Source organism: Emydura macquarii, unplaced genomic scaffold, assembly GCF_026122565.2.
Source record: "Emydura macquarii macquarii isolate MOO-44397 ecotype Brisbane River unplaced genomic scaffold, CSIRO-AGI_Emac_v2 contig_2676, whole genome shotgun sequence".
Classification (NCBI taxonomy): Eukaryota; Metazoa; Chordata; order Testudines; family Chelidae; genus Emydura; species Emydura macquarii.
Window position 1 is genome coordinate 2,707,506 of NW_027132813.1, and position 22,880 is coordinate 2,730,385.

The following is a 22,880-nucleotide window of genomic DNA, read 5'->3' on the forward strand; positions in this document are numbered from 1 at the left end:
CACACATAACTCATCCTCCTCACCAGATGAGACCATAGTTCCCCCATGCCGTACAACTGCAGATGATTTTAAACAGTTCCAGAAACTGTTTAAGAGGGTGGCTGACAGTTTAGACATCCCTCTCCAGGAAGTGGCAGGGTTGCAATATAAACTGCTTAAGATATTGCAGACCTCAACTTCCACCAAAATCGCCCTTCCTATGGATGCCCTTATGGAGCCAGGAAATAATATATGGCAGACCCCCGCCACCATCCCCCCCACTTGTAAAAGGGCTGATAAAAATTATTATATCCCAGCCAAACATTTGGAATTCCTCTTCACCCATGCAGCCCCTAATTCCCTGATTATAGAAGCGTCCAACCAGAGGAATAAACAGCAGCATCATAAGTCAACCCCACATGAGAAAGACGATAAAAGGCTGGATTTAATGAGAAGAAAAGTATACACATCAGCCACTTTCCAGTTGAGGGTAGCAGACTGTGCTGCTTTGCTTTCAAATTATGACCTCAAAAATTATTCAAAACTATTTGAATTTATTGACTTTCTCCTGGATGACAAAAAACAGCGATTTCATTCCTTGATCAAAGAAAGCCAATTGGTCGCAAAACAGGCCTGCAGGCTTCCCTTGACATGGCTGACACTGCAGTGAGAACTGTAGCAACTGTGGTCGTCATGCGTAGGGCATCATGGCTTCACTCTGCAGCCCTGCCTAAACAACTGCAGGCAACCATCTAGGATCTTCCTTTTGATAAAGTGAAGCTCTTTGCAGAGAAAACGAACAAAGTCATGAACACTATGACGGACTCCTGAGCTACGCTACGCACCCTTGGAATTTATACACCTGCAACAAGAAGAAGACCATTCAGGTATCAACCCTATAATTCCAGATACCAACATTACTCGCAGAACAGACGATACAAACAGTCACGCTTCCGTCAACACCAGCACAACGACGTCAACAAAATAATCAGCAGCCATCAGCATTCCAGGCTGCCCCTCCAAAGCAGCATTTTTGAGGTTTTGGTCAAGGGTCTGTATGACCTCCTCTGCCTTCAACAGCCAGACTCCATCTTGTTCAACCATCGCCTACGCCCGTTTTACTGACACTGGGCGAACATAACATTAGACAAATGGGTACTAGAAATCATCTGATCTGTATATACCATCCCCTTTAATCTCCATACCCACAACCTTACCTCCTTCCCCGTCCCTCTTCAGGGACTCATCTCACAAACAACTTTTACAGCAGGAGGCCGAGCATTTACTCCAGATAGGTGTCATAGAGCATATTCCCTCCCAACAGAGAGGAAAAGGATTTTATTCCCATTATTTCCTCACCCAAAAGAGAACTGGAGGTTGGAGACCCATTTTAGACCTAAGAAAATTGAACAAGTCCATAAAGATACAAAAATTCAGGATGGTCACTGTGGATGCTCTATTGACGGCGCTGGAATGGGGGGACTGGTTTGCAGCCTTTGACCTTCAGGATGCATATTTTCACATTACTATTCATCCAGCCCACAGAAAATTGCTAAGATTCAGATTCCTCAACATTCACTATCAATACACAGTGCTACCCTTCAGCCTTTGCACTGCTCCAAGAGTTTTTTCCAAAGTCCTTGCTGTAGTAGCAGCATATCTTCACAGATTAGGTGTCACCATATTCCCCTATATCAATGATTGTTTAATAAGGGCACGTTCCTACATAGAAGTTGTACATGCAGTTTACACTAAAAGGTCAGTATTTCACACACTAGGCCTTATGATAAATGACAAAAAATTCACCCTGGAACCTGCACAGCAACTACAGTTTATAGGGGCGCACCTGAATTCCATTACCACCAGGACGTTCCTAGCAAACAACAGATTTCAGACTATTGTAAATCTGGAATCTATAATACAAAGCAGCCCAATGCTGGATGTTCGTATGTGCCTTCAAATGTTGGGTCATATGGCAGCCACTACCTTTGTAGTGCAAAATGCATGACTGCACATGAGGCCACTTCAAATGTGGCTTGCAACAGTGTACAAACCATAGAGACATTCTATATACAAAACAGTATCAATCTCAAAAAACATCAAACAATCATTGAAATGGTGGACACAGCCCAACAACCTTCTAGCAGGAATTCCATTCATAACAGAAACACCCTGAATCATGCTCACAACAGATTCATCACTAATTGGATGGGGAGCGCACCTACAAGACCATACTATTCAAGGCAAATGGTCACCACAAGAAATGAAATTACACATAAACCTACTGGAGTTATGAGCTGTCTGCAATGCATGTACACATTTCCTACCTCTAATAGCAGGGAAAACTGTAAAGATCATGACAGACAACATCGCCCGTATGTTCTACATCAATCTCCAAGGAGATGCAAGGTCCAGTTCTCTGTGCTCTGAAGCAATGAGACTGTAGAACTGGTGCATACTCCACAACATCCACATTTCAGCAGCATACCTACCCGGTACCCAAAATACCACTGCAGACACCCTAAGTAGAAAGTTTGGCAACAGTCAAAAGTGAGAATTACCCAACACAGTCCTGCAAAGCATCTTCCATCAGTGGGGTTACCTCTCAATCGATCTATTTGCGACAATGAAGAATCGCAAATGCCATTACTTCTGCTCGAGAGCAGGTCTAGGGGCACATTCACTGGGAGACGCATTCCTCATCAACTGGAACACAGGTCTCCTTTACGTGATCCCTCCTATCCCCATGATAGCAAAAACCATACACAAAATACGCAGGGACAATGCAACTGTGATAATGACAGCCCCAGCATGGCCCCGGAAACCATGTTTCACTTACCTCACAAAGATGTCGATCCACGCACCAATACTTCTCCCACTAGTCAACAATCTCCTTTCCCAGAACAATGGAACCATATGCAATATGCACCTGGAGAATTTACATCTCAGAGCATGGTTCCTAACTGGTTCCGACAAGCTGAACTACAACGTTTGGAACAAGTAAGTAATGTTTTACTGAACAATAGAAAATCTCCCACAAGAAAAACTTACCTCCAGAAATGGTGTAGATTCTCCTCATGGTGTCAATGAAAGCAGGTCAGCGCACTAACAGCATAAATCCCCACTATACTTGACTATCTCCTGGAAATAAAAAAATCTGAATTAGCTCAATTGAAGTACACCTAGCAGCTATCACCACCTTCCATGATCTCATTGACGATACCACGATTTTCACGCATCCAATTGTCAAACACTTTCTGACTGGTATACAAAACGTGTACCCAGACATACGTCCTCCCATAAAACTGTGGGATCTCAATTTGGTCCTCTGTGCGATTATCAAGCTACCCTTCGAGCCTTTAGCGACATGTTCACTGCTATACATGTCCATGAAGGTGGCATTTCTCATCACTATCACATTGGCACGCTGTGTGAGTGAACTCGGAGCACTCATGGACCACCCACCGTATACAATATTTCACAAAGATAAGGTGATGCTATGACCTCATCCAAAATTTCTCCCCAAATTAACGTCAGCATTCCACCTTAAGTAATACGTCCATTTACCTACCTTTTATTTGAAACCACACTCCTGTGCACAGGGTGCGGCCTTCCACATGCTCGATGTTAGACAAGCCATCGCGTTCTACATAGAAAGAACTAAACCTTTCAGGAAATCTCCTAAACTCTTTGTGTCAATTACGGAACGTTCTAAGGGTAACACCATATCCACACAAAGACTTTCAAATTGTATTTCTACCTGCATCCAACATGCTACACACATTCAGGTGTGACGCAACCCCAAAGCCTCAGGACATACCCAATGAGATCAGTTGCTAATCCATTGCCTCTTTGCATAATGTGCCAATTACCGAAATATGCAAGGCAGCGACCTGGGCCTTGGCCCACACTTTCATAAAACACTATGCCATCAACCAAGCATCGAGACATGATGCTGCAATCGGACTATCAGTACTCTCTTCTATTGAACCTAAAAACTCTGACGCTCCCTCCTCCAACTGAGGGCACTGCTCGAAATCACCTGGAGTGGAGCACCCACAGGACACTACTCGAAGAAGAGAAAGTTACTCACCCTGTGCAGTAATGGAAGTTCTTTATGATGTGTATCTCTATGGGTGCTCCACTACCCACCCTTCTTCCCCTCTACTTTGGAGTCAAACACACGGCTCTACAGTAGAGAAGGAACAGAGGAGTCTGCAATGCCCGTACTGAAAAGGGCTCCAATGGCACTGCAAGACAGGGACGGCGCATGCATGACCCGGATGGGCACTGCTGGTGAAATCTCCGATCGAGGACAGCCAACACCTGGAGTGGAGCACCCACAGGGACATACATCTCAAAGGACCTCCGTTACTGCACAGGGTGAGTAAATTTCTCTTTTCTCAGGACATTGCCTTGCACCCACCAATGCACCCTGAACCCATGGATGCAGCCATCTCTAGTTGTGATACTGGGTGGACTCTGTGTATGTGTGTTTAAAACATACAACAAACATGGTGTCTTTTCTTCTTTGTTTGTGTGTGTGTATGTGTAGATAGACAGATACACATACCTGTGGGAGTGATGCATGGCTTCTAGTGGAGGTCCTGGCTCACATACTACACATCTACCACTGCCCTATTGAGTAAAAGTTCTAAGAACTTTGGTAATTCTTCTTTTCTCATGATAGGAAACTAAGATCCAGGAGTGAGAATCTTGTTAGAGTGATCTCTTGAGAAGCAGAATTACAAGCAAGCATCTTTTCCTTATATGCCTGAGACTTGTTCAAATAATATACCAGGTCTAGAAGTATCTGAAATACTGTACTGCTGTCCTATAGTCACATGTTAGGACATTTTACCTAAATGTGATTGAAAAGTTCCAATTATAGATATATAATTTGATTTTTTCAAGGTGTAATGTAAAAATTTTTTGGAGATTATTAACAAAATATATTATTTGTTTTTCATTTGTATGTACTAGGTTACAAATCAAATGGTTACAGCGTGTAAGGCATATATTACTGATGGTGGTTTATCTCGTGTATGGGACCAGGATACACCTGTAGTAATTAAAAAAATTCAGGTTTGTATAGTGTTATTGTTGTTTTCACTGGTTCAGATTATCTTCTGCTCTGGGTTCTTATTTCACCTAGTAAGCACTTGCTTATAGTGGACTGCACTAATGTCCTGACTTTTTATTACAAAAGAATGCACTGTTTTGTTTTATAAAAATTTTCAGATATCATATTAAATAAATTATTCAAAGTTGATTTCTTCCTGTTAAAAATAAACATATAACACTTCATAGAATTTAAAAAAGAGACATTCCCAGTATTTAGAAAAAACAACGAGAGTTCTGTGGCACTTTAAAGACTAACAAATTTAATATTTGCAGGCATAAGCTTTCGAGAGACTTCAGCTCTCTTCTTCAGATGCAGTAATACAGAAAATAGGTAACACAGAGGCATCTTATAGTTTTCCAGGATAAGATGCCTCTGTGTTTCCTATTTTCTGTATTACTGCATCTGAAGAAGAGAGCTGAAGTCTCTCGATAGCTTTTGCCTGCAAATATTAAATTTGTTAGTCTTTAAAGTGCCACAGAACTCTCATTTTCTGTATATAGACTAACACGGCTACCCCTCTGGAACCAGTATTTAGAGTGCAGTGTAAGGTAGACAGTCAAAGAACATGAAAGCAGCAGACAAATGAAAAAGGATGACATTTAAAACAACTAAAAATAAGTCATTACAGTATAGGAAGCTAAATCATATGAATTCTGATATTTTAAAATAGAAAATGAGAGTAACATAGAATGACAAGAGTAGATATCACAGACGTAGAAGTCAAGAGAATTTAGAAGGGCAGGATGAGGATGTATGATATACAGGAGGAGGAATGTTATTCCATGGACTCAGGAGTACTATGGGATAAGGCACAATGGCGAGAGTGACAGCAGTGGACAAATAGAATAAGGAAGCAAGAATAGGTAGAGTGTTGGGGTGATAGATGATAATGAGATGTAGGTAAAGGGAGAATTTTAAAAGCGACGAGGAGTTCAGATTTTATGTAGAATGAGACAGGGAGCCAGTGAAAGTACATTAGAAAGTGAATGACATGGTAAGAGCAGCAGGAGAGTAAGATTATTTTTGCAGTTCAGTGTTGATTGAAGAGGAGGTGGTCAGTAGTTTTGATGAGAAAAATACTATATAGCATGAACCAGAGTTGTGTCAGAGGAGGGGAAGGCAGAGATTTTCAGAAATGTTAGTGAGAGAAGCAAAAGAATTTGGTGAGAACCCAGTGAGGAGAGAAGGAAATGGAGGAGTCAAAGACTTTGGTTGAGAGAGGTCGTGTGTTTATGTGTGGGGGTGCAAAGCACCAAAAAATTAATAACCAGTCAGAAGGTTGCGCAACCTGCTTCATGATACTAATATAAGTTTGTCCTTTGTAGAAACTAAGTTTTCAGGTTAAGACCAGAATTTCCCTTCATCTTCTGCTGATCTCCTTTTCTTGATCAATGATGAATATTTAATAAGGTGGGACCTAATAGTATTCCACTACACTTCAATTTGTATTGCTCTTTATCATTACTTTTAATAATCCTAATTCTTCAGTAAGTTTTTACTCTTCTTTGAGTTTCTCTGCACATATATATATTCCACTTTAGGTGTATGTGCACCCAAATTAACTTGAGTCAGAGACTCTTTCCAGCAGTACCATGATGGTAGCGCATGTTCTCTGGATGTCCTTGTGATGCAGCAAAGGGCATAAAAGGCACTGCCACCCTGACTCCCTCTTATTCTTTCTTATTGCCCATGGCAAGTACTGGGGCTTCCCACTGCTTTTTAAACTTAGTCTTTTTCCAGCCAGCTTTACATATTGAAATTGTATATAGTTGTAGATACTGTTAATAGTTAGTACTAGTTTAGTGTTAATTAGGTAGCTTATATTATTATTATTTTCATTTCCCCCCAATTGTTGCTCGTAGAGTATCTCTGTTTACAATACAGAGATCTTCAGGTTTCAAATTGTAAAGTAGTGCCTGCAACTGATGGGCATTAAGTTGCTTGTTTTGTTTAGGAGAGGGACATGTTAAAGATAAGTGCTTCACTTGTAAGTCTTTTCTGTCAAGGATGAAGAATGAGAGATTCATCTCATGGAGCACCTGTTGGAAAAAGCAGTGTGCCTCCTCCTCCTCAGAATCTGATGACGTTGTTCATGAGAGCTGAAATCTCTTCCACCCCACAAAGAGTAACATTTCAGCTACCTCTTCTACATATAGGGGAGAGACTGTGGAAAAGAGACGGTTATCTTTGTCCCCTGCTGCTTCCTTCAAACCAAAGACGTCTGTTGTTTTGTCCGAGTCAGAGTCATATGGTTAGAAGAGACCACAAGGGTCATCTAGGCGTTACCCTGCCAACATGCAGGATTTGTTTTGTCTAAATCAAGACCAAAGAAGTTTTCCTTTTCAGCTTGTTCCGACAGGTTAATGATCCCCGAGAGTCAATAATGAGTCGATTAATGACTAAATTGTATTATAATTATAATTGTATTATAAAACAACAGGAATAATGTAGATTTTTAACTATTTATAGACTAATACAGTAGAATATGAAACAGACAATTACTATACAATATAAACTGAATTTGAACTGACAGTTAACTGCAAGACACAGATTGATTTTAAACAGACAGTTAACTGCCAGGTACAAACTAATTTTAAAAAGACAACAAACAGTTAACTGCAAGTTACAGACTGATAGGGAGAAATGTAACACAGGCAGCTAGCTGCAGAGGAATGTAAAGCTGCAACCCAGACTGACAGTTAACTCCTTACCATCCAGGCGAGAAGGGGACACAGCATAATAAACGTAAAAACTCGAACTTGGCCGGCTAACAAATGATTCGCGCTCGGGGAGGGGACACGGGAGCGGGAGAGTCCGGACCAGGTGATCAGGCTGGTAGTTCGGGAAGGTTCTCAGCAGGGGCTTGGGTAAGACCCCTTTTATGGGCTTCATGCCAGCACCAGATTAGCTGGGGGATACATGCAATAGGTTTTGTTTCCTAGTTGATGTTAAGTTTTGTTTCCCATATATGGTCAGTTAAGTTTTGTTTCCCATATATGACGTGGGAGCCGAAGGCATAGCCGATCGCATAGGCATACCCTAATAAGGTCAGGTCATGGGTTGACTGTTAGCACCGAATGGGTGGGGGGGGCGAGGGGTGGTCATGGCAGAATTGGTGCAGCAACACAGCTCTCAAAGGTGAGACATCAGACAGCACTATAAGTTCTCCACTCACCATGGGTGCACCTCCTTCGGGGTATCTCGGGTATTAGCTCTGCAGAGCAGTACACCCTTTCCCAATAGTGCCTTACCTGCCATCCCATCTGCTCTTGGACCGACATCTCTCGGGGACCATGTCATGATCTGTGCTCCCCCTTCCATTGTTCCTGCAGTCAACTGTTCAGCCATTTCCACCAGTGGCAACTGCAGCCAATTGTCTGGCCACTTCCCAAGTGGCAAGTGCGGGGGAACCGGGCCCGCCCACTACTCTGGGTCCTGGCCCAGGGACACTTTATATAGCAGGCACAAGCTGCATCCCCTCCAACTCCTTAGTGCATTTTTTTGGGCCACTTCCTCACAGTCCCAGGACTTTCTTCACCCTTACCTCAGGGCCTCAGCATGCCAGTCCTAACAGCCATCCAGGAACTCCCTCTCGCTCCCCTGTTCCTGCCATACCATGCACTGCTTTGCCCTGTCCAGGATGCTAGATTTTTTCCATCTGTAAGGCACCCAGTCCTCCCTCCTTGAACTCCAGGAAATAACTGACCCTGCTCTGCCCTTCAGTTCTTATATTCATCTGCTTGGCCCTGATTGGCTGCTCTTTGCAGCCCCTCTGCTATTGGCTGCTTGTCACGCAGCCTCCCTAGGGCTCTATTAACCCTTTACAAACCAGTGTGGGGCCAGCGCCTCATCACAGTCTCCTCTGGTGGATTTTAAAACTTTTCAGGATTTGATGAGTTAGGTGACATCCACATTATGGGTATGGGCCAAGATTGTTCATAATAACTCTTATAAACTCCTGAACATGCTTCAAACCTTGGCTCCAGAAAGAATGGCTCTTCCTATCAATGAACCTGTTCTCAATCCTGCTAAGACTTTATGGCAGACCCTGGCCTTCCTATCGCTGCTATCAAAAAGGGCTGACAGTTGCTACTAAGTGCCCTCCCAAGGAGGTGATTGTTTGCATAGCAAAACAGTCACAGACAAAATCTACACCAAAAGACAAAGAATTGAAGAGGTTACACCTGCATGGCATGAAATCCTATACAACAGCTAGTTAGCAAATGAGAGTCGCAAATATCAGGCTCTTCCGGCAAGATATATCTTTATTAATTGGAACTCTACATCAAAATTTGCACATAAATTGCCTGAGGAATTTAAGGAGCAATTTCTTGCCATCGTGGCTGACGGTCACTTAACATGACTCGGCAGGCATGGCCTCTCAATCTGTGGCCACAGATATATCTACAAGACATTCCTTCAGGTATTCCTAGAGAATTACAAAACACAAGTGAAGACCTGCTTTTAGAAGGCTCTAAATTGTTTTCTGAAGAAAAAACTGTGATGCTTTGCATACTCTAAAAGACTGTAGGGCTATGTTATGTTCTTTGGAAGTCTGTTCTCTGTTGCTAAATACTGACACCATAAAGCTCAATTTGTGTATGAATGACCCATTTATCTGCCTAGACATGTGGACCCTTGAAGGAGATGCAGTAAGTCTTTGAGGCGCTAGCAATTGCAGGATCTTTTCACCAGATGTCAGCTTCTTCAAAGCAGTCAATTTGATGGCACATCAAGTACAATTGACCAGTCACTATGTATCTTTCATACCCACTAACTCCCTTTGAGAACCATTTGTCTCTCTTCCTCAGTGCCTGGACCTCCGTAACTTCAGACAAATGGGTTCTGAGGACTGCCAATGAAGGAAATGTCATACAGTTCCAATTTCTCCCCCACTCACCTTCCCAGAGACCCTTTTCACAAGACAGCTTCAGGAAGGGCAGTCTCTCCTCTACATTGGAGTCATAGAGGAAGTACTTCTTCAACATGGGGGAAAGGGTTTTATTTCTACTACTTCCTCATTCCCCAAATAGGCTGATGTTCTGGTATCCAGATTTTTCCTTAGCTGGATGATTGTCTGATTTGAGGTCAGTGAAAAGAGCAAGTAGTGAGCAGCATTCTTCAAATGTCACTGTTTGCTCATCTGAGACTGAGAATAAATGCAAAAAAGTAAACTTTAATCCTAGTCCAAAAGATTGAATTTGTAGGAGCCGACCTCAATGCTACCACAGTGACTGCTTACTTGTTTCAAGACAGATTTCTGGCCATTGTCAACTTTTGCAAAAACTTCAAGGCCAAACCCAGGACAATGGTATGATCCTTCCTAATACTTCTAGATCTAATGGCATCATGCACATATGCAATTTAGCATGTCAGACTTCACCTCAGATGCATGCAGGGCTAGCTCCACTCCACAACTGAGCAGACACTCTCTGGACATGCTGATATATATACTTGTATGAGTGCTTTCATCTTTAGATTGGTGGATGGACCCCAAAAACATCTGCATGGGAGTTCCCTTCTCCTCTCAGAATCAGCAATGACTCTTGGCACAGTGCATCCACTTCACCTAGATTGTCCACACAAGGGAGTTACAAACTCAAACTCTTTGAACAATTCAATAAGCTTCACTCCCTATAAACATCTTAAGAGCTAAGAGCTACATGTCATGCAAGCAAAGACTTCCTAGCTGTAATCAAAAGGCACATAACTCAAGTATTCATGGACGATAACACTACCTGGTCGAATGACTTATGTGAAGAATCAATTCATCTCTTGTTCTCTGCCGAAATGGAGGGTTCGTGGTTTGAGATCTTGGTGGTGAGAAAAGAGCAGTTGGGTGAGCCAGTGCCCACAAGATCTGTTTATTTAAGCTGCTAGCAATACAATTCAGGCGCTTACCACAATGAGGGAAGGAAGCCCCGTTTCCCCCTAAAGCGAGCTGCACCAGGAGCGGACCTGCCACGTAGCACCCTCGCAGGCCGTGGGTCTACGGAGAGCTTCACAGCAGTGTGTCATCCCTTACCCTGATATAACCTTTTCCCTCATCCTAACAATCTGCCTATTGGTTACTTCTTAATTCATTAAGGGATTGGTTGCTGGCACCTGTTATGTTTCTTACTATTGGTGTTTTTTCAGTGCTCAATCCACTATAAGGTGTGGGTACTTGTTTACGTCTTTAGCTGATTCAAACCAGTTTTGTGGTTAGCCTACTTCTGCTTTATCTCAGGTTCATATCTAGGTCATTGGGCCTAGCATTGCCACTATGCTGTATTCATGTCACAATGTCTTCCGCACCTTACATCTCTGGAGTTTTGTTTTCTGAACATCACAGTGGAGGCCTTCTATTTGCTGGGGTGAGAAACTCCACAATATATTCCTTAAGCAGAAACTTTAATTATCATCATGAGTGGTCCTTGAAGACAGACAGACATGTTTTAGAAATAGGGACCACCTCTGTGGATCTCTGCAAGTGTTAGAGGTGTGTTTCAAGGCTGGTTGGAGTCCAGATTCAGTAGCAGATATCTTTCTCCTTCCTTGGTCAACAGGCCTTTTATGCCTTTCCACTGGTTCTTTTGATTCCAAGGGTATAAGGAAACTAAAATAAGACCATGCTACATTAATACTGATAGCTCTGGCTTGGCCAGGGCAGTATCAGTACATAGATCACCAAAAGCTCATAATCCAATCACCAATAACACTGCCATAGTTGAAGGTTGTTTGTCTCAGAATCAAGATGAGAAACTACATCCTGACCTACAGAGTCTGCATCTCATGGCCTGGCTGAGAAATGACTGAACTCCTTAGAAAGAGCTTGTTCTCAGGAGATCCAAACCGTTCATATTAGCAGAAGGGATTCCACGAGATCTACCTACTTAGTTAAGTGGGAGAGATTTTTCTATCTAGGCTGCTTCTCATCATCTTTGTCCTTCTCATCATCTTTGTCCTACTGGAGCCGGAATTCAGGACATCTCGGATACAAAACTTTTCCATTAGCTCCGTTAGAGTTCATTTAGCCACCATCATGGCCGTTCACTCTTCCATTAAAGACTTGTCAGTTTTCTCACACCTGAAGGTAATGTGATTTCTTAAAGAGCTTGTTCATGTATACTTTCCTATCAGAGATCTATTCCATCTTGGGAGCTGAATTTAATCCTGTCATGTCTAATGAGCCCTTCTTTTGAGTCTGAAGTCTTGCTATTTGTTCTAGTTTTCTGTCAAAACTGCATTTTATGGCAATTACATTGGCCAGGAGAGTTTCTGAGATGCAAACGCTGTTGATGGAATCTCCATTCACTGTTTTTCACAAGAATAAAGTATCTTTTAAGACCACATCCAAAATTCATGTCAAAAGTGATTTCAGACTTTCATTTGAACCAAACTATTCATTTACCCTTATTTTTTCTAATGCCTCATACTTCCAAAAGTGAGGAGAGACTGCACTCCCTGTATGTGTGAAGGGCCATATCTTCCTACATCCATAGAAATAAGTCATTAGAGTGTCTCTGTAGCGAAGCAGTGTGGCCTTCCTACGAAGCCGACACTGAGTAGCCAACCCACGCCACCTGGTGGACAGGCCTGTGTATGGTGCCTCCCGCCTGCCAGAAGTGAAGGGGCAGGACAGGAAGGAGAAGTATAAAAGCAAGGCCTTGTAGCTCAGTCCAGGAAGAGCTGCTGAAGGAAAAGGACATCTCTTCCCTGAGGGCTGGGACTAGAGCCCAACCCCTGCACCACTGAGGATCTGCTAGAGCTGCCTACTGACAGGACCCTAGAGGAGTGGCCTGGCCCCTCTGCCACTGTTAGGGTCCTGGACTGGGATGTGCTGGAGCCTGGAGGGCCTGCGTTCCCCTTCTCCCCCCTTGCCACCCCAACCTTGGGGTGACAGCCTTATCAGGCCTGTGAAGACTCATAGGGCTCCAGACTGCTTGCCCCTCCCTGCATGAGGGCTTGGGGCTCCAGACTGCTTGTTTGCCCTGCCTTACTTGAGAACCAGGGCTATAGACTATTTACTTGTCCCTCTTGCCTGAGGGCCGGGGGCTTTAGACTGTTTGTGTGGCGCCCACCCTACCCAAGGGCCTGGGCTCATAAACTCTTTGAGGAACTGCCTGGATACAGCCTAGCCCGTAACAATTTATTGCCCTATCCTGCTGAGGGCCTGGCTGCATAGACCTCTGACGGGTTGTGTAGCAAAGCAGTGCGGCCTCCCTCCGAGGCCAACATTGAGGGTCAACCCCAATCTATTACAGTCTCCTAAACTCTTTGTGACCAACACAGAAACAGTGAAGGGGCAAGCAATCTCAGCTCAGATATCTTCTTTCATAATGTTCTGTTTCAAATTGGCAAATGTAACTTTTCTAACAAAGATAACTACCCACTCTACAAGGACTCAAGTTACCTCAACAGCCTTTCTAAATAATGTACAGACTGTGGATATCTGTAAGGTGGCTACATGGTCATCAGCCTTTTTCAGACACCATGTCATCAACTCTGGCATCATGAATGGATGTGGACTTTGGTAAGTCTGTACTTCATTCCCTGTTCAAGTAGCTTCTAAGTCCCACTTCCTGTAGGGAAACCTACAGTGAAATGTATATGTGCATAATCACTCAAAGAAGAAAAACACCTCTACAGTAGCTGTTGCTCTTCAGCATATGTTTGTGTACACGTACATTCCACAACCTTCCCGCTTCTTCTCATTTGGAAGTGTTGTCATCTTTCTAATGCAACGGAATTAAAGAGAGGTTCTTTAATGCACTTGGCTGCAGGCACAAGGACATCATTGGCGCATGCAGTGCCTCAACCGTACTGCTCCTAAAAGTCTCCGGCTTGGGTACTTTGAGTACACATATATATCTACAGTGGAACGTATGTAGGCCCCACATATCTTGAAGAACAGTGTTTATTGTAGAGGTAATATCTGTTTCTTCCACATGACGATGATTATGTGCAGGTCAGTTTAAATTAGTTTTGTGAGTAATGTTCTGTAAGAAACATCAAATGCTTTACTGACACTAAAATATTTTGCTGTTTCCTCCAGCCACAAATTTTGTAATTAAGTGTACAAATCTGGGCCAAAGCTGTAGTGTCAGGCTTGGATAATAAAGGAAAAATGTCACAAAGGAAAATTATAATATTGTCTCTTTAAAGCCTGCTGCCTCCAGTTATAACATCCTTTCAGACTGCATCCTCTTTCTAAGGATATGGACTCAGGCTTCCCTCACATTGTGGTCAGTGGAAAAGTCTACTGCCACACCCCTGGCAGGTTTCTTTTGGTGCTTATAAACAAAGACAAGAAATCAGACAGTCAGCAGTGAGCCTTTTCAAGCAGAATGCAGACCTCAGGCAGAAATGAAGCAATCTGCTTCCAGGGTCTTATATCTTTTCAGTTAATCTGGCTCTATCAAGTGACTGGATCAGTTCTTCCTTTGACTAGAAGGAGCCTGAAAAAAGGTAATTTCTCCTTTCTTCTGGGCGCCTCAACCATTTCAACTTCCTGTTGAAATATCTGCCTTGCAATCAACATGTGCTAAGATGACTTGCAATCTTTCTCTTAATGATTAGCTATATAGTTTTTAAAAAATAATGGAAAACAAGGGATGTGTTGAGAACCAGGGATATGTCCAGTACCAAAGGACTGGAGGAATCCCCCACCCCCAAATGTCTCATTAATATATACAAAAGGGAACAGTGTGGAAAGAAGGATTCTGGAAATCACCGATTGGTAAACATAATGGATGAAAAATAAAGTAAAAATATTATTCCATCTGTAAGTACTTTGAGGATGATGGACCTATGAACAATAAAGTTATACCTTCGAATCATTGAGTGTACGTTTTGATTGAATTACAACATTGTACATGTAGGGAACATAGTGGTAATATCTTTATTAAAACACTTGACATTTTGCATTACATAAAGTAACTTGAAAACAAATTCAAATTGGCTGTGATGAAGGCCTTATGACTCAGCAGCAAGTTTGACCTATATTTTGCAGATAGGTCCTATATTCAGTAGCACTCTGATGAAAATTCTGCAGCTGCTTAAGAATAATTTTAAAAATTAGTTTTAGTGAATTAAGTATGAAAATGAAAAATTAAAGTAGCTCCTAGGTTATTTATTTTGATATTAAATTTCTGTGTATTTTACACTGCCCCCCACATTTTCAGTATACTAAAGATTGTCTTTAGGTTTCAGCATTAACAACACATTAATTTAATGGTGCATTTCACAGGTTCTGAGCTATGTTTTCAAGCAGTATGCAAACTCTGGAAGACACTACTTTGATTTACATTTGGTCCACATTTGCAAGCTTTTCTTTGAAACCACAAAGACTAGAAACAGTTTTTTAAAATGAAAGCTGAGATCCTGAAGCAGCTTTCTGCACAAGGCATGACTTCCTAATAAATTCCATGGAATCCTGGAATACATGGGACTTTGACTTCATTGCTGTCATGTAGGGCCCTGAACTAGAGTTATTGATGAGTTTGGTTTTGCTTCTTTAAATTAGGTAGAGGTGACCAACAAAGTGCTAATGGTTTCTATAGATTTAACAAAAACCATCTATTATAAAACATTCTAGAGAATAAAAACTTGAACATTTTGTTTGAAGACTGCTTTCTTTTGTTAGTTACATGAGCTAATTGGTGAACTAGTTAAGGCCCCAATTCACTAAATCACTTAAACATGTGCTTGCAGTTCAACATGTACTTAAGTGGCTTTTATGTGGATTTCTACTCCTGGACAGACAAAACAGGGCTATTACACTAGCTATGATATTTGAAAGAGCTGCTGTCTTCAACCTTTTTTCCCCTACATTTTAAACTGGAAATGCACATATTGGCAAAGCATGTTTAACCACACAGTGCTAATACTATGCTTTCTGCTTTAGCTTCTTGATACAGCCATTGTGTGTCAATTTTTTTTCATCTTTCTTGTTTCCCATACCACTTCTTGTCCTGCACCCCTCTTGTTAAAGTATTATTGCTAATTATTATTATTATGACAGTAGTGCTCTTAGGGCCTCCAGCCATCCTTAGGGCCCTCTTATTTTAGGTGCTGTACAAACACCTGGTAAAAGTCTCCACTCTGAAAGGTCTATGATCCAAGGCCCTGATCCTGCAAAGATTTACACACGTGCTTAATTTTAGGGACCTTGAATAATACTTAATACTTCAGCAAGAGGGAAGGATAAATCAGTAGAACTATTCAGTGTGAAGGCAAAGCATGCTAAATCTTTGCTGGATCAGACGTAAGACAAGAAACATCTAGCAAGAGTAAGAAAATAATCTGAAGGATCTGGGACGTTCAAGGGCAACGGTGATATGGGATTTTGTAAGGATTAGCTCTCTGCAGTGATGGTTTTGAGTAAATTATTCTTACTTTATAATTAAAATAGATAGATATAGAAATCCTTATTGGTCATCCACCTAATGTTATTAGTTTGGTGTTTCACTCTAGGCATTATGTTACACTTTCTCCTCACCACTTTCTTCTTTTTGAGATGAGAATAGGAAGTCCTCAGTAAGAAGAACTGAAGTAGGGTTTTCTACACGTCATTGTGGGACACACGGAACAGATCATAAGTTTTATTGTAATATTTTGTTTTAATATCAAAATGACAATGTGGACTAATTAGAAAATATACCATTTTCTGAAATACGGAGCAGCCAACAGAAACAGCAGAATATTTTGTACATAAGAAATATTGCATGTTTCTTTTCATCTGATATTTGTTTCTCAACTTTTTTAGGACTGCATTTATTTATTTAAAGAATATCAGAAATGTTTTCATAAAACAAGGAAACAGATTTTGGAAGCTCTCGGGGAAAAGACATTTGAAGTATCAGAGATGTATATTTTTGGCAAATTTGAAGCTTTTTGTAAAAGACTGGAAAAAGTAAGTAAAGTTACATTTAAAAATTTTTAAAATAAAAATGAAGTATGCAATCCTTTAATAACTATTTCTGTAGGTTGAATAAAGAATTGCTGTATTTCAATTTGAAAGTTTTTTTAAAAATGTCATTGTTTTTGGATAAATACAGCATTTCTCTTTGCTTCTTAGACCGTCAGATTATTATAACTTTTACAAATAGTGAAAGCTGTAGTTGAGTTGCAATTCACTAGTTTTATTCGCTCATAACTTGTTAAAAATTGTGTTTGGATTTCTATGCTTAGTCTCAGCCTGAAACTCAATTTTGAAAAGGTTGAGAAATCAATTAGTCTGAATCTAAGTTAGATGAGTGGAGGATAAAAAATAGTAAGTGTATTTTGCCAAAATACATACGGCCTTTTTTAACCAAAAGGTTATTTTAAAAAAGAAAAAATGACCCACAACACACATGCCTTGTACTTTAAATCTTCAAACATGATTTTTATGATTAATTTGTTTATTTATTAAGCTTCAATAGCATTATTTGTGCTGTATAGGACAAAATAATAAAGATACACCTGTCCTAAGGAGTTTATATTATAGCCACATTTTCCAAAATGAATGGAAAGAGTTCTATTAATTTTATGGGATTTGGATCAAGATGTTAAAAAAAAATGGAGAAATCAAGACTGGGAACACAAAGGAAGGATTGTCTTAGAGTTGTGTGGTTTTGTTTTTGTTTGTTGTTCGTTTCCTATGGGCTTTGTATAAGAGAGATTTTTTAGGAGGGATTTGAATGTGGAGAAAGAGGGTGGTGAATTAGCTCCATGCATATGGCTTGGTGAGAACTCATGACAGCCTTTTGCCCTCAGTAACATCTGGCTAACTCAGCTGCATGGGTCATCTGCATTAATCAGTACATTTACAAAATCACTTTAGGATCAGTTCTTCCAGATTGATCCCATTCACAAAGAACGCGAAAGAAGCATTTAAAGAATTCTCTGAGAAACCCAGGCTGTCTGGGAATCCTGGGAAATATATGCACTTGCAATTACCATCCACTCTTTTAGAAAGGTTCCAGGGCTAGGCACACCACTGCTGTAGCAAGACTTTGTGGAAGCAATGCCGGAAGTACACCACTGCTGAATTGTCAGGAATACATGGGAAACCAAAAGAGGAGACTTTCATATCTGAGGCCCCAGGTTCATGAAGTAACTCCAGGTGGATCCAAGTGGTCCTTAGTCTCAGATGAGTTGGTATTCTGAGTCTTGAAAGCAAGGCAATTGCGTTGGAAAACCTTGATGATTGGGCTGCCTGCATGAGAAGGTCAGCCGGTGAACTTTTCCTCAGCTGTGGTGGTGGTGGGGGGGGGAGGGTTCAACTAGATGACCCTTGCGGTCCCTTCTGACCCTATTATTCCACCATCATTATTACCTGCAAATGTCAACTGAGATCCTCTGATGAAACAATAAAGACTCCAGACCAAATGCTCCTAATATGTTGAACACCTAGGTAGTGACTGGATCTAAGCCTCTTGCAACCAAGGAGGATAAGTTTCTATTCTCCTATGCAGTGGGGTGGACATCATTGGGACGTACATGGCCTTAGAACATCTTGTTAATAAAGAGATTGGCTCTATGATTCTAGAGCACTTCTTCAGAACTTTTCATTTACAGGGTCACAAAGCCTTTTTGTTAGAACTGTTTTAAAGCACTGATAATGGGTTTAGTGATGAGCAAGATACAAAATGATTACTAGTGTCTGCCTTGAAGACAGTTTAAAAAATAAGTCAGAACAAAGGATGCCCCCGGGAAGTCTAGCATAGTGAGTAACTTTGATGCTTGCTTGCTTTCCATAAACACATATTGTGCAGTATATGTGCAACCCAAGGCTATACATACAAAAAATAGGAAGGGGGATGTGGGAAATAGAAACTAAACAATAAAATAGTGTGTCCTACCACTTTAAGACATATGCATCTTTGTGGAGAATGTTTCTTTACCCTGATACAATATCTGAGTATGACTGGAAAGTAAAAACTGAAGCCTAGCCCCAAAACAAAGAAAAGTTCTAAACACAGACTAACTTGCTTCAGCTGGGAGAGAAAGTCTTTAACTTACAGAAAGAATCTTTTATAAGCAGTAGAGTGCTGCACAGTCACTCTTGGGTTAGCCTCCAGTCAATCCACAAGCGAAGAACTGCTCTGGTGACTCTCCAGAAAGAAATGTAAGCCTCACAGAAGGAACAGCAGCTCAGTCTGCTGAATATCACTCCACGGCTTGGCACTATCTCCTGCCTGATATGGATAACAGAGTTCCCAAGCCTTAGTCTGCTCCTTAGTTCCTATTTCTGCTCCACCCTTGTTCTTGCTCTGCTCTTGTTCCAACTCTGCTCTGGATGCCTGATTTTGATGCCGACCCCCTGGCTCAGACCATTAGGCCTGATTAGCATGGCTCTGACCATTAAGTTTGACCATCCCCATCATGGTTTCCAACAGGAACCACCCTAAACTCCCCCTTTTTAGCCAGATGTGACACTGCTGGTGAGCCCCACCTTAATTTCTCCCAACTGGATGTCAGCCAATCCACTTGCACCAATCAGGGCAATGAGAAATCAGACCAAACTCATCAACTGCTTTAATGAAGCCCAAAGGAAGGAGCACATGTGATAAGTTACTTCAGGGCTCAGGTTCGGATCTCTCAAAAGAAAAGTCCAAAACGCTGTCTCTGTGTCTGGTCAGGCTAACTTTCCAGACCTGAATGGAGATTTTCACCTCCTGCAGGATATTCAACTTCTGTTCCCCCCACTCAGTTTCCTTTCTCTTCCTGTTTAATTAGGTCACTAGGACAGAGCAAGGGCTAATTGAACCCAGGCTATTCTGCTTGTGAGCTCCAGGCTGATCCTCAAAGAGGTGGCACACTCCTTCACAGCAAGATGCTCAGTTTTTCATTTCTTTTTCATGTCCCTGTTTGGGTTTGACCTAGGAGCTTCCCAGATATTTCTTCTATGGCCTGAGAAAATGAGGAGAGTGAGAGAAGGAGCTTCTGCTTCTGTTCTTGTCCCTTCTCTTAATCCTCATTGCTACTTCTTTATATCCTTTTCCTAAAGAGACAGCTGGGGACACTCCATTTCTAGCACAAAAATTGAATATCTTCTCCAAAGCACAGCAAGTCTCTGCCTAGTTCCTTTTGTAAGCCATCAATAGTTTAACCACCTGCATTATTGTGGGTTATGTACACTGCATCACAGGTGCCAATGCCAAAATCTCATAGGTTTGTGTGCATGGAATTGATGGTATTGAATTGGTTGTTTCATTTCACCATTTGAAATCTGAGTTAAATTCTCCGTTTGAGATGCATCCCGATGTACATGTACTGTATCAGTAACCATTCAAAGCACATTGCCAGCCACCTTTTGAATGCTTTCTTGACATACTGTTTTGTAACTTTTCCTTGACCAGATAAAATCTGAGGTATCAGATACAGTGGAGGTGCTCAGATGTTATAATAATGAGCACAGTATAGAATCCAAGACAAAGAGATATTGAACAAAGATAGTTGGGCCTCAGTCCTATTGTCTTGTTGATTATCAGGAAGTACTATAATAAAATGACTATCCTCTGTTAAACATGGGGGAAGAGCTTGATAATATATTTTTCCAAGAGGATGTTAAAGAACTTATGCATACTTCTTCAGCCTTGTATTTCCAAATAAAAGCGCACAACAAATGATAAATAAATAAAAAAATTAAAACTATATTAAGAGAAAATCATGTAATTGCTCCCTGGGGAAAAGAATAAGGGAAAAAAAGCCGTATGTGACAGATGCTGGTCACATTGCTTATTGCACCACCGGATGGCTTTCAGGAATCACAGAGATGGATGAGGTAAAAAGACAAACAAAATCTAAATAGAATAGAATATTTGGTTCCCTTAGTAAAGCTACTAAGAGGAGCAACCATAGTTTGAAAAACTCTTTTGCCAAGACAGTGTCTGTAAATTCTAGGAAGTCCTGCCATACTAGTTGGAAAGAATGTGAATTGAAAATAACAGCACAATATTACAGGTGTCTTCATATGTGGACTATTTTTAAGTACATGTAATTGCTGTTCTTTTAGTGGTGAGCCTTCATTCCTGCTAAAGAAATAATATGTTTTACTTTGTAAATTCTTTTCAAATATATGCTTTGATTCATCCCACAGTGAAAAAAAATGATACTTTTTCCCTTTTAACCACTGTAATTTATAGCACAAAATAGAAGACCTTATTTCCTAATCTGAGTCAATTATGGGATAGTTTACATTTTTTAAAAAACAAAGAATGACAAGTAGAGAGGAGGTTGGGGATAGTCTAAAAAAGATTAAAAATACTTAAATGATTCAGAACCATCAAATTTGCCCATTTATTAGCAAGCTCATATTGGAACGTCTTGCTATCACTGTTATTGTCTTCCTCCCTTTCCCTTTCTTCACCTTTGTTTTTTACTCATTTGTTGTATCTTTTCTTTAATTAGATTTTAACTCTTTGGTCTGGGACCATGTCTACCTATATATTTCTCTAACTCCTAACACAAAGGGCCCCCAATCCAAAATGGGGCCTTTGGATAATTCCATTATAAAACTGTAACAGAGTGCAGGGGTTTTCAGATTCACTGGTATGTTTTTCCTCAGTAATCATAGACTGCATATGCTAGTGCTTGGGGTCTGTCTGTTGTGCTTGGAAGTTCCAGTTTATATACCCTAAACTGGGGTGCCTCGACTTTTGAGCCCTTCCCCACCACACTCAGATATTAATGTAAAAGTTAACTAAACCTTCTGTGATACGACCCGTGCCCAGGGTAGCCAACTGATAATGCCAAGGTCAGGGCAGGCTGCAAAAGGAGAACAGATTCTCCCTGCACTGGTGGGTGACACTGAAGCCCGGCTTCCCAACCAGCCACGAACTGCTTCTGATTACCCCACACTGGATATCAAGAAGCCAGTCCACGAATGCCCACAGCCCCCTTCACTGCAGTTCAGCTCCAGGCTCCCAAATCAGCACCAGTTCTAGCAAAGAGACCAGTTACTTAAACTCTCTGCTCTTTGCTAAAAAGGTTCCCTCTGACCGCAAGGGGTCAGCCACAGCACCAGATCAATATAAGTTTGGATCTTACCTAAAATACCACGCTGACAGCCAATCCTTTAGTATCTAAACTAAAGGTTTATTGTAAAAAGAAATAAATAAATCATGAGAGAAATGTTAAAGGGATAAAGTAAATCACAGATATACAAATGATTAAAAGTCCATTTACATCAGGTTTCTGGAAGAAATGTGGAGTTGCAGGCTTGTATAGTTCCCTCTGGTTCACATCCAGTACCTGAATGGGTCTAAGTCCTTCAGTTCAGTTGCAAGATGAATTGGTCCAGAGGTAGGTGTGTGTCTGCAGCTGGACAGGATCATAGACCAAGATGGATCCTGTGGCTTGATCTTATAAACCCCCTCCCCCGGCCATGCGGTCTGCAGACAGTCACAAGACCCAAACTGGAGTCCAGAGTCACATGGGCCAATCCTGGTGACTCTTCAGGTGTGCCTGGGGTCCAGTCACGTAAGCAGGTTCTGGTGACTCATTAATGATGCTGGCTTCTCTCTCTAGGCCCCTTGCACCTGGGGAGGCCTTAATGGGCCATTACGCTGGCCATTGTTCTGCAGTCATCCTATCTGGGGTGTTGCCCCGGCAGCACAATTGAAACACAGATATCTCAAATACATCTATAACTTCCACTTCACATATTACACATGAACATAAGTAATATTCTCTTACTTAGCATATCATAACCTTCCTAACAGTACCTGACATGGCTTATCCCACATGGATTATTATGATTCTGCCATGCTGATGTCACACAATACACTAGCTGCCCCCCCTCTCA

The 22,880-nt window shown here is 41.4% G+C and overlaps 1 protein-coding gene across 1 annotated transcript in view; it reads left to right on the forward strand.

Annotated features, from left to right (window-relative positions):
- The window catches only part of DNAH8 (dynein axonemal heavy chain 8), a 563,218-nt gene that overhangs the window by 93,139 nt on the left and 447,199 nt on the right, over positions 1–22,880 (forward strand). Inside the window, exons 10-11 of the mRNA XM_067565373.1 lie at positions 4,963–5,064; positions 16,854–17,000. Coding sequence (XP_067421474.1) covers positions 4,963–5,064; positions 16,854–17,000 — 249 coding nt within the window. The remainder of the gene's footprint in view (positions 1–4,962; positions 5,065–16,853; positions 17,001–22,880) is intronic.